This window comes from Oncorhynchus masou, unplaced genomic scaffold (genome assembly GCF_036934945.1).
Source record: "Oncorhynchus masou masou isolate Uvic2021 unplaced genomic scaffold, UVic_Omas_1.1 unplaced_scaffold_1191, whole genome shotgun sequence".
Classification (NCBI taxonomy): domain Eukaryota; kingdom Metazoa; phylum Chordata; class Actinopteri; order Salmoniformes; family Salmonidae; genus Oncorhynchus; species Oncorhynchus masou.
Window position 1 is genome coordinate 129,190 of NW_027001685.1, and position 12,832 is coordinate 142,021.

A 12,832-nucleotide genomic window follows, 5' to 3' on the forward strand; every position below is an offset into this window, starting at 1 on the left:
GACAAAACACTTTACACAACAAACAACCGTTTATTTCTTTTCATTCATTTCTGAAACAGAAAGCATTAGCAGGCTAGCTGATGATACTGCTCTAGGAGAAGCTGTTCTGAAAACATTTGAAAAGCATCAGGCTAGCTGGGTTTAATAAAGGCATTGGAATATACCAGAATTCATGGCGCTTTTCAGCGAAGCCTTGATCTTTAAAAAGTGCATTTATACTTTAGACATATCCAGTGAACAACGCTTTTAGCGAAGCCTTGATCTTTAAAAAGTGCCTTCGTTTCAACCAAAGTCATGCTTCATTTGTTTATTTATTTCATTCCCCTCCCTTGCTGAGAGCAGAAGGTGTTGCATAGCTGAAAGGACATGTCCATAAACTGTTCAGCATCACAATACCCTGTCTATCATTACGCCAAACAGATCAGAAGTCCTAGGAAGTCAACGGTCATTGGTTTAAATGATATGGGCTTACAGTAAATTCTACAAAATACAGGAAAGACATGACTGGAACAACGGGACTATTAGGTCAGGAAACACTTGACTTGCAACCACAAGAAGGGGGAAGAGAAACAAACAAGCTGATGGAAACCATAGTGATGTGCTGCGTGCGCAGTGTCATGTCACTTCCAGGTCTTTGATCCAGTGCAAGATGGCCGCTCGTCTTCAGCGTTCCAGAGTGCACCGCTGCAGTCTCTCATGGTGATGGAGTCAGCTGTACAGACGGGGGTGAGCCAATCATCATGTACAGCGTGGACATCCTTTCCGAAGTCCTTAGAAAAACGTCAGGGACTCGTTCAACTTTTCCTACGTGACACCACTTCCTGTGGAAATGGTAATTTCCTGTGAAAGGCCATGACCACTTCCTCGTCCAGCTCTAAGAGGAAACAGTGTTACTACCTCCCGGGAAGCCGCCGGAAGGAAGGCAGCTAATTGGCCCAAAGCAGAGATAGCTTCCTCTTCTGGTAAAAGATATGTAAGGGAGATGGATGGTAGACAGACAGGCTACACTGAAAGACTATTGTGTTGTCATTGATACGGTGGATTTCATCTACATTTACATTGTATGATGCATATACAAAACTCCACCCCAGGACAGCAGGCCAAGGGCTTTAAAGTGCAGGAAGGGCCTCACCCTCTAATGTTCCAAAATGCACTATGCTCTGACCTTTAACCCCTGTCCTCACTGCATGCTTCAATCCCAGCCTGCAAACCCACTCCCGAGGGTCGTGACCCTGCCCACCAGGTCACATAACACAGCAACTCTTTGCTTTGTCCTTCCGCAGGTCTGACGCTACCGCCGCGAGGTCGGGCCTAGTGGGCATGTGCGAGATCCTTTTGTTGCCTCTGGTAGATTTGTTGCGTTTGACATTCTTGTTGTTCTTGTTGACGCAGGCCAAGGTGGCCACGTGGAAAATGTCCCTGACGCTGTTCTCTGACTGCTGGGCTGAGCACTCGATGTAGGGGGCTGAGATCTGTTTGGCCATGTTGGAACCCTGTAGAAAGAAAACACATTGGAATTTCACTTTACTTCCTGAATTGACTGAATTGAAATGGAATTGACCCAAAAATCTGAAGAAAATGCACTCTACAACCACCGTACCTGATCATATGACACAGGCATCTGTCTGTGATTGGACAGCTCCACCAGCGTGGAGAGGTCGGTGCGCAGGTCCGATTTGCAGCCCACCAGGAGCATCTTGGTGTTGGGACAGAACTCCTGGATCTCCCCTTTCCACTGTGGAGGACAGAGAAAGTCATTGAGACTGGGAGGACAGGACCAGACAGAATGGGAGCTAGTCCAGACTAGCCATCAAATACTTGCCTCCTCCCGTACTTGATTCCTCGCCTCCCTCTCAAAGCTCATTGGAGGAGGAGGTACAAGAGGATGGACCTTGGAGCCTCTCCCCCAATGGATTTTGAGAGAGAGTAATTGAGGAATCAAGGACTGGAGGTATCAAGTATTGGACGGCTTGTACACTTTTTTCAGACAGAACCTGAGCCCTCTCCTTCTGAAGGACAAAGCCACTTCCTGTTTCCAGTCACCATGCCGCATCACACGGCGTTGAACCCAGGAAGGAATGCAGTATCGGAGGATTTAAGGCCAGAGATAATCCTTCGCGTTTCCTCTCAAACACAATAAACACTCTGGGATCAATGGCCTTTAATCAGTGGATATAATCTGCTACTAATGCAGTCTGGAGAACAAGGAGTGTTTGGCTGACTGGCTGGCTGACTGGCTGGCTGGCTGGCTGACTGGCTGGCTGGCTGGCTGGCTGGACATTGAGGGATCATGTTCAGTGTTGTACAGACAGGTGATTGTTTGAACTGGCCAAGAGGAAGGAAGGAACTATGTTTTGTAACGGAACCTTGTCATGTGTTTTTTTTTCTATAGCAGAGTCACATCAGAGGACACTAAAAGCACTCCCTTCCTTTCCCTGCCCTCCTCTCACCCTAACGCCCCCTGACCCATTACGACCTCTGTCTGTACCTCCACTCTCTAGATGTTTAAAAACTGGAAATGACTGGGAAAAACTGGAAATGACTGGGAAAACGTTCTGGGGGAGGTCCAGTGAAAAGGATATTAAAATGAATTCATTGAATGAAAACTGGACATGTAGTTTCTTTCAAGTGAGGTAAAAGAAAAACACATGAAGGTCCATATTCTAAAGGCTGTAGAGGTTGACTAATGGTAGGTACACACAAGTGGAGGACGGACCATAATAATGTCTGGAACTGAGCCAATAGAATGGTATCAACACCTGGAAACCATGGAAACCATGTGTTTGATGTATTTGATACCATTCCATCCATTCCACTCCAACCATTATCACGAGCCTTTCCTCCCCAATTAAGGTGCCACCAGCCTCCTGTGGTACACACCTTCTTTATTACGCTGTCGAGTGTGTCAGGACGGCTGACGTCAAAACAGATAAGGACAGCGTCTGAGTCTGGGTAGGAGAGAGGCCTCACGTTGTCGTAGTATGGAGACCCTGAAACAACAGAACAAAGCACAGGTCAGCACACGGACAACTACAACTCATACAATACACAGAGAACTACAACTCAAATGATACACATAGAACTACAACTCACACAATACACAGAGAACTACAACTCACACAATACACAGAGAACTACAACCCACACAATACACAGAAAACTACAATCACACAATACTCAGAGAATTACAACTCACACAATACACAGAGAACTACAACTCACACAATACACAGAGAACTAACACTCCTGCTGTGGATGTAAGAGATTGAGACAGAGGGAAAAAACACACATGGATACATTGAGCATCCTATGGGCCAACCAAACCTGTCCAAACCAGATATTGACAGATTTTGCCTCAAAGTCACACAGGAAATCCAATAGTGATAGAGATGAAGATGTTTTGGTGATGAGAGACTATTTCTCAAACAGCGAAGGACACAGTCATTAGCATCAAGATAATGCACACTGGAAGACCATCAACAGAAGAGATGCAAACGTTATGCTAACTGCAGCAATACGTTGTGTTTGAGTTTGAGGACGAGGTTACTTCTCTCTCGAGACAGACCAGAGTTCCAGAGAAAGCAGAAACCTAGAAAACCATGCCAACCCCTTAAACTGAGACCATGTGTAGGAAAACGCCTCTCTCTTTCACTCTCTCCATCCCAACCTCCCTCCTCCCCTATCTCTGTAACAGCTTAGTGGTGAGGGGTTTAGGCTTACATCAAGGTGAGCGACCGGGGCACGTGAGCAGCTGTGGAAACTAAAATCTAGGGCTACCCACATGTAACAAAGCCCCGCTGCCAAAGAATCCGGGGAATTTAGTTTTTCATGTCTAAAGTGGCTGGGACTCTTGGGAGGTCTTTTCCACAAGCCCAGAGGAAGCCACCACACACACACACCCGCACACAGGAAGGAATGCAGTATCTGGAAGAAGCTGGATCAACATCCATTCATCGTCCTCCTGCCCTGCCACACACCCTATTCCCTATATCGTGCACTACTTTTGACCAGAGTGCTCTATATAAGTGCACGATATAGGGAATATTGTGTCATTTCAGACCCACCCAGGCCAGGGTTTCTCTCTATAGCTACTGCAAAGCTGGCCGTAAGATTGCTGATCATAAAAACACTGTGTTTGGTTGGATGTTGGGGATGGGGGTAAGGATCAGTTAGAGGATGTGGAGGATGGGGGTAAGGATCAGTTAGAGGATGTTGAGGATGGGGTAAGGATCAGTTAGAGGATGTGGAGGATGGGGGTAAGGATCAGTTAGAGGATGTTGAGGATGGGGTAAAGATCAGTTAGAGGATGTTGAGGATGGGGGTAAGGATCAGTTAGAGGATGTTGAGGATGGGGTAAGGATCAGTTAGAGGATGTGGAGGATGGGGGTAAGGATCAGTTAGAGGATGTGGAGGATGGGGGTAAGGATCAGTTAGAGGATGTGGAGGATGGGGGTAAGGATCAGTTAGAGGATGTGGAGGATGGGGTTAAGGATCAGTTAGAGGATGTTGAGGATGGGGTAAGGATCAGTTAGAGCATGTTGAGGATGGGGGTAAGGATCAGTTAGAGGATGTGGAGGATGGGGGTAAGGATCAGTTAGAGGATGTGGAGGATGGGGGTAAGGATCAGTTAGAGGATGTTGAGGATGGGTTAAGGATCAGTTAGAGGATGTTGAGGATGGGGTAAAGATCAGTTAGAGGATGTTGAAGATGGGGTAAGGATCAGTTAGAGGATGTTGAGGATGGGGTAAGGATCAGTTAGAGGATGTGGAGGATGGGGGTAAGGATCAGTTAGAGGATGTGGAGGATGGGGGTAAGGATCAGTTAGAGGATGTTGAGGATGGGGGAAAATATCAGTTAGAGGATGTTGAGGATGGGGGTAAGGATCAGTTAGAGGATGTTGAGGATGGGGGTAAGGATCAGTTAGAGGATGTTGAGGATGGGGAAAGGATCAGTTAGAGGATGTTGAGGATGGGGGTAAGGATCAGTTAGAGGATGTTGAGGATGGGGTAAGGATCAGTTAGAGGATGTTGAGGATGGGGGTAAGGATCAGTTAGAGGATGTTGAGGATGGGGGTAAGGATCAGTTAGAGGATGTTGAGGATGGGGGTAAGGATCAGTTAGAGGATGTGGAGGATGGGGGTAAGGATCAGTTAGAGGATGTTGAGGATGGGGTAAGGATCAGTTAGAGGATGTTGAGGATGGGGGTAAGGATAAGTTAGAGGATGTTGAGGATGGGGGTAAGGATCAGTTAGGGGATGTTGAAGATGGGGTAAGGATCAGTTAGAGGATGTTGAGGATGGGGGTAAGGATCAGTTAGAGGATGTTGAAGATGGGGTAAGGATCAGTTAGAGGATGTTGAAGATGGGGTAAGGATCAGTTAGAGGATGTGGAGGATGGGGGTAAGGATCAGTTAGAGGATGTGGAGGATGGGGGTAAGGATCAGTTAGAGGATGTTGAGGATGGGGGTAAGGATCAGTTAGAGGATGTTGAAGATGGGGTAAGGATCAGTTAGAGGATGTTGAAGATGGGGTAAGGATCAGTTAGAGGATGTGGAGGATGGGGGTAAGGATCAGTTAGAGGATGTTGAGGATGGGGGTAAGGATCAGTTAGAGGATGTTGAGGATGGGGGTAAGGATCAGTTAGAGGATGTTGAGGATGGGGGTAAGGATCAGTTAGAGGATGTTGAGGATGGGGTAAGGATCAGTTAGAGGATGTTGAGGATGGGGTAAGGATCAGTTAGAGGATGTTGAGGATGGGGGTAAGGATCAGTTAGAGGATGTTGAGGATGGGGGTAAGGATCAGTTAGAGGATGTTGAGGATGGGGGTAAGGATCAGTTAGAGGATGTTGAAGATGGGGTAAGGATCAGTTAGAGGATGTTGAGGATGGGGTAAGGATCAGTTAGAGGATGTTGAGGATGGGGGTAAGGATCAGTTAGAGGATGTTGAGGATGGGGTAAGGATCAGTTAGAGGATGTTGAGGATGGGGTAAGGATCAGTTAGAGGATGTTGAGGATGGGGGTAAGGATCAGTTAGAGGATGTTGAGGATGGGGGTAAGGATCAGTTAGAGGATGTTGAGGATGGGGGTAAGGATCAGTTAGAGGATGTTGAGGATGGGGGTAAGGATCAGTTAGAGGATGTTGAGGATGGGGGTAAGGATCAGTTAGAGGATGTTGAGGATGGGGGTAAGGATCAGTTAGAGGATGTTGAGGATGGGGGTAAGGATCAGTTAGAGGATGTTGAGGATGGGGGTAAGGATCAGTTAGAGGATGTTGAGGATGGGGGTAAGGATCAGTTAGAGGATGTTGAGGATGGGGGTAAGGATCAGTTAGAGGATGTTGAGGATGGGGGTAAGGATCAGTTAGAGGATGTTGAGGATGGGGGTAAGGATCAGTTAGAGGATGTTGAGGATGGGGGTAAGGATCAGTTAGAGGATGTTGAGGATGGGGGTAAGGATCAGTTAGAGGATGTTGAGGATGGGGTAAGGATCAGTTAGAGGATGTTGAGGATGGGGGTAAGGATCAGTTAGAGGATGTTGAAGATGGGGTAAGGATCAGTTAGAGGATGTTGAGGATGGGGGTAAGGATCAGTTAGAGGATGTTGAGGATGGGGGTAAGGATCAGTTAGAGGATGTTGAGGATGGGGGTAAGGATCAGTTAGAGGATGTTGAGGATGGGGGTAAGGATCAGTTAGAGGATGTTGAGGATGGGGGTAAGGATCAGTTAGAGGATGTTGAGGATGGGGGTAAGGATCAGTTAGAGGATGTTGAGGATGGGGGTAAGGATCAGTTAGAGGATGTTGAGGATGGGGGTAAGGATCAGTTAGAGGATGTTGAGGATGGGGTAGCTTGCTGCTCTGTCCTCAACGGAGAGGAACGCAGAAGGATATGTTTCACATATTTACTGGAAGTTCTATAATCACTAAGTGACACAATCACATCCAGACATTCAGAATAGTGACAAACCCTCCCTCCACGTGAAATCTGGGGGAAACATTCAGAATAGTGACAAACCCTCCCTCCACGTGAAATCTGGGGGCAACATTCAGAATAGTGACAAACCCTCCCTCCACGTGAAATCTGGGGGAAACATTCAGAATAGTGACAAACCCTCCCTCCACGTGAAATCTGGGGGCAACATTCAGAATAGTGACAAACCCTCCCTCCACGTGAAATCTGGGGGCAACATTCAGAATAGTGACAAACCCTCCCTCCACAGGAAATCTGGGGGCAACATTCAGAATAGTGACAAACCCTCCCTCCACAGGAAATCTGGGGGCAACATTCAGAATAGTGACAAACCCTCCCTCCACGTGAAATCTGGGGGCAACATTCAGAATAGTGACAAACCCTCCCTCCACGTGAAATCTGGATGCAACATTCAGAATAGTGACAAACCCTCCCTCCACGTGAAATCTGGGGGCAATTTTCAATGTTATTTTATAGAGGATGGGGTTTCTGCTAAGGGTCATGCTGTTAGTAGTTCTATAGAAGACAGATTCAAAACCCCACAATAAGTTTGTGGCTATCCCAGGACAAACAGTGGAGTGTATTTGGGTGTTTTCCTCAGCCATAAATAGCTGTTCCTCTCTTATGGAAGTGTTATAGGAGGATGCTGCTATGTGTCTGTTTCATCCCAGCTGGATGTGAACCCCTGTGAGGACATCTCCTGGTGCCCAGCTGATGGAACGCCACACGCACACACACACGCACGCACGCACCGAGAGAGAGGAAGTTCCACAGTGGACAAAGTCCTGTTGACTATCACCTCATTAGTTTCTGCTCCGTCCTTGTTCCCCTCAGGACATTTTAATCTGAGAGGAAGGAAGACACCCACCCACTGTTCTGCCTCTTTTGTTCTCTTCTCTCTCTCCTTCTCTGTCTCTCTCCTTTTCTCTTGCTCCCTTAATCTCTATTTTTCAATATCTCTCACAGACAGACAGACAGACAGACAGACAGACAGACAGACAGACACATTGGGGGAGTAGGCAGCTGTTAACACATGCTCCATGTCTCTCTCTTCAGCCCTCAGAGTGACAGACGAGGCAGAGAGAGAGAGGCCTGACCACAGAGCTCTAAGTCTTAGCGTGCGTCCCAAATGGCACCCCATTTGCTGAGTGCACTTCATAGGGAATAGGGTGCCAGCTGAGCTGACAGCTGAGTGGGGCCCTGTGTGTACCACAACAGTTCAGCTCCATGTGAACCATTCATTCCACAGTTAGTCCTGCTGCCAGACCTCTGAATCCCATCAACCTCAAGCATGCCACTTAAGAAAAAGGCCCTAATGCAAGAGTGTGTGTCAATGTGAGAAGTGAAGAACAACAGAGAGAGAGAGAGAGAGAGAGAGAGAGAGACAGAGACAGAGAGAGAGAGAGACAGAGAGAGAGAGAGAGAGAGAGAGAGAGAGAGAGAATGGTATCCTCAATGAAATGATCAAATATACAGACAACAAATTCCAATTGGCTATACTAAAACTCTTTAACATCATCCTTAGCTCTGGCATCTTCCCCAATATTTGGAACCAAGGACTGATCACCCCAATCCACAAAAATGGAGACAAATTTGACCCCAATAACTACCGTGGAATATGCGTCAACAGTAACCTTGGGAAAATCCTCTGCATTATCATTAACAGCAGACTCGTACACTTCCTCAATGAAAACAATGTACTGAGCAAATGTCAAATTGGCTTTTACCAAATTACCGTACAACAGACCATGTATTCACCCTGCACACCCTAATTGACAACCAAACAAACCAAAACAAAGGCAAAGTCTTCTCATGCTTTGTTGATTTCAAAAAAGCCTTCGACTCAATTTGGCATGAGGGTCTGCTATACAAACTGATGGAAAGTGGTGTTGGGGGTAAAACATACGACATCATAAAATCCATGTACACAAACAACAAGTGTGCGGTTAAAATTGGCAAAAAACACACAAATTTCTTCACACAGGGTCGTGGGGTTAGACAGGGATGCAGCTTAAGCCCCACCCTCTTCAACATATATATCAACGAACTAGCACGGGCACTAGAAAAGTCTGCAGCACCCGGCCTCACCCTACTAGAATCTGAAGTCAAATGTCTGCTGTTTGCTGATGATCTGGTGCTTCTGTCACCAACCAAGGAGGGCCTACAGCAGCACCTAGATCTTATGCACAGATTCTGTCAGACCTGGGCCCTGACAGTAAATCTCAGTAAGACCAAAATAATGGTGTTCCAAAAAGGTCCAGTCACCAGGACCACAAATACAAATTCCATCTAGACACTGTTGCCCTAGAGCACACAAAAAACTATACATACCTTGGCCTAAACATCAGCCCCACAGGTAACTTCCACAAAGCTGTGAATGATCTGAGAGACAAGGCAAGAAGGGCATTCTATGCCATCAAAAGGAACATAAATTTCAACATACCAATTAGGATTTGGCTAAAAATACTTGAATCAGTCATAGAGCCCATTGCCCTTTATGGTTGTGAGGTCTGGGGTCCGCTCACCAACCAAGACTTTACAAAATGGGACAAACACCAAATTGAGACTCTGCACGCAGAATTCTGCAAAAATATCCTCTGTGTACAACGTAGAACACCAAATAGTGCATGCAGAGCAGAATTAGGCCGATACCCACTAATTATCAAAATCCAGAAAAGAGCTGTTAAATTCTATAACCACCTAAAAGGAAGCGATTCCCAAACCTTCCACAACAAAGCCATCACCTACAGAGAGATGAACCTGGAGAAGAGTCCCTAAGCAAGCTGGTCCTGGGGCTCTGTTCACAAACACAAACACACCCTACAGAGCCCCATGACAGCAGCACAATTAGACCCAACCAAATCATGAGAAAACAAAAAGATAATTACTTGACACATTGGAAAGAATTAACAAAAAAACAGAGCAAACTAGAATGCTATTTGGCCCTACACAGAGAGTACACAGCGGCAGAATACCTGACCACTGTGACTGACCCAAAATTAAGGAAAGCTTTGACTATGTACAGACTCAGCGAGCATAGCCTTGCTATTGAGAAAGGCCGCCGTAGGCAGACATGGCTCTCAAGAGAAGACAGGCTATGTGCTCACTGCCCACAAAATGAGGTGGAAACTGAGCTGCACTTCCTAACCTCCTGCCCAATGTATGACCATATTAGAGAGACATATTTCCCTCAGATTACACAGATCCACAAAGAATTGAAAACAAATCCAATTTTGAAAAACCCCCATATCTACTGGGTAAAATTCCACAGTGTGCCATCAGAGCAGCAAGATTTGTGACCTGTTGCCACGAGAAAAGGGCAACCAGTGAGGAACAAACACCATTGTAAATACAACCCATATCTATGCTTATTTATTTTATCTTGTGTCCTTTCAAATTTGTACCTTGTAAAAACACTGTATATATATATATATATATATATATATATATATATATATATATATATATATATAATATGACATTTTCAATGTCTTTATTGTTTTGAAACTTCTGTATGTGTGTCACACAGTCTATATGATTCAGTTACCCAGGTCACATAGTCTATATGATTCAGTTACCCAGGTCACATAGTCTATATGATTCAGTTTCCCCAGGTCACACAGTCTATATGATTCAGTTACCCAGGTCACATAGTCTATATGATTCAGTTTCCCCAGGTCACACAGTCTATATGATTCAGTTTCCCCAGGTCACACAGTCTATATGATTCAGTTTCCCCAGGTCACAGAGTCAATATGATTCAGTTACCCAGGTCACACAAACTATGTGATTCAGTTACCCCAGGTCACACAGTCTATGTGATTCAGTTACCCAGGTCACACAGTCTATATGATTCAGTTTCCCCAGATCACACAGTCTATAGGATTCAGTTACCCAGGTCACACAGTCTATGTGATTCAGTTACCCCAGGTCACAGAGTCAATATGATTCAGTTACCCAGGTCACACAGTCTATATGATTCAGTTTCCCCAGGTCACACAGTCTATATGATTCAGTTACCCAGGTCACACAGTCTATATGATTCAGTTTCCCCAGGTCACACAGTCTATATGATTCAGTTACCCAGGTCACACAGTCTATATGATTCAGTTACCCAGGTCACATAGTCTATATGATTCAGTTTCCCCAGATCACACAGTCTATAGGATTCAGTTACCCAGGTCACACAGACTATATGATTCAGTTTCCCCAGGTCACACAGTCTATATGATTCAGTTACGCAGGTCACAGTCTATATGATTCAGTTACCCAGGTCACACAGTCTATGTGATTCAGTTACCCAGGTCACACAGTCTATATGATTCAGTTTCCCCAGGTCACACAGTCTATATGATTCAGTTACCCAGGTCACACAGTCTATATGATTCAGTTACCCAGGTCACACAGTGTAAATGAGTATACAGTACAGCTGATCTAAGGCATGCAGACATGCAAAAACTAATTTTATTGAGTTTTCTTTCAGGCTAACAACGTTAACGTTAAAAATGTTAATATGCACCGCTCCTCTTAAGTTTGCCGAAAGATCTCAACGTTTACAAAAGGGCTCTTTGTTCAGTAGCAAGTAGCAACCTTTCGTCCCCGGAATGTGAAACATGCGGCTCCAATTCGCCGAGCTCCAGAAATGGATCCGATGCTGGCTGCTGACCGTGGTCTGTAGAAGGGAAGGCCTGGGAGCTTGCTGAAGCAGAGCCCATCTCAGCTGTCTGGAAGCCAGAGTGGACAGGCAGCAGGCCTTGAACAACTGACCGCAGAAACACACAGGATCCAGGTTGGGATTCAGAAGAGATGCTTTGCATTCAAGTTAGTGGAGGAATGTCAGTGGTGCCTGTGTAACGTCTGATAGGTCGACCCCCCTGCCGGTTGTCTCTCTGAGTGTCACTGGCCTCTTTGTGTGGAGGTGAACCAGCTGCTGTCTCCCTCCTATAGGCTGGCTCAAAGCCTTCAGCGTGCACGGAGCACGGCCCGGCCTACAACAGTGTCAACAAACGCGATAGTAGTCAATCCATCATCCTGTCTCAGCCGCTGAATCACACAGCAGTGATGCGGGAGGCGTGTGTGGAGGCAGGGAGAGAGGGAGGAGACAGGACGGCAACCAGCTGGCGCTGAGGCTCTTTGATTGCCCTTCATTTCTAAATAGTCTCCCACTGTATTTGTTTAGAAAATGAACAGGTAATATTGTTGAAATAAGTCACATCTGAATCGATGCCTCAGGTACAAAGCAACAAACACCTTGAGGACCACTTCCTCCAAACCTCTCAGATGGGTCAATATACCAATGGGGGAGAATGAGGGACGGATTTACGAACGGGCACGTGCCCTGGGTCCCCCTACCTCAAGGGGATCCCCAACGCTGGAGGTCGAGGCCCCTCAAATAACATATGAACATAACAGAAGTCATGGCAAAATGTGTAGAATTGCAGGAAATTCACTTGAAAACTGCAACATTTTCTCTTAGCCTCATGATAAAACTGCAACATTTTCTCTTAGCCTCATGATAAAACTGCAACATTTTCTCTTAGCCTCATGATAAAACTGCAACATTTCCTCTTAGCCTCATGATAAAACTGCAACATTTTCTCTTAGCCTCATGATAAAACTGCAACATTTCCTCTTAGCCTCATGATAAAACTGCAACATTTTCTCTTAGCCTCATGATAAAACTGCAACATTTTCTCTTAGCCTCATGATAAAACTGCAACATTTCCTCTTAGCCTCATGATAAAACTGCAACATTTCCTCTTAGCCTCATGATAAAACTGCAACATTTTCTCTTAGCCTCATGATAAAACTGCAACGTTTTCTCTCTGTCCCATGGCAAAATGTTTTCAATTGCAGGAAAGGCCCCCT

At 45.7% G+C, this 12,832-nt stretch overlaps 1 protein-coding gene across 1 annotated transcript in view; it reads right to left on the bottom strand.

The window, feature by feature from the left end:
• Positions 1–287: 287 nt before the first annotated feature.
• Positions 288–12,832, bottom strand: part of LOC135529637 (rho-related GTP-binding protein RhoE-like) — a 34,566-nt gene continuing 22,021 nt past the window's right edge. Inside the window, exons 3-5 of the mRNA XM_064958265.1 lie at positions 2,881–2,990; positions 1,601–1,735; positions 288–1,493 (exon numbers count right to left, since the gene is read on the bottom strand). Coding sequence (XP_064814337.1) covers positions 1,245–1,493; positions 1,601–1,735; positions 2,881–2,990 — 494 coding nt within the window. The 3' untranslated portion in view covers positions 288–1,244. The remainder of the gene's footprint in view (positions 1,494–1,600; positions 1,736–2,880; positions 2,991–12,832) is intronic.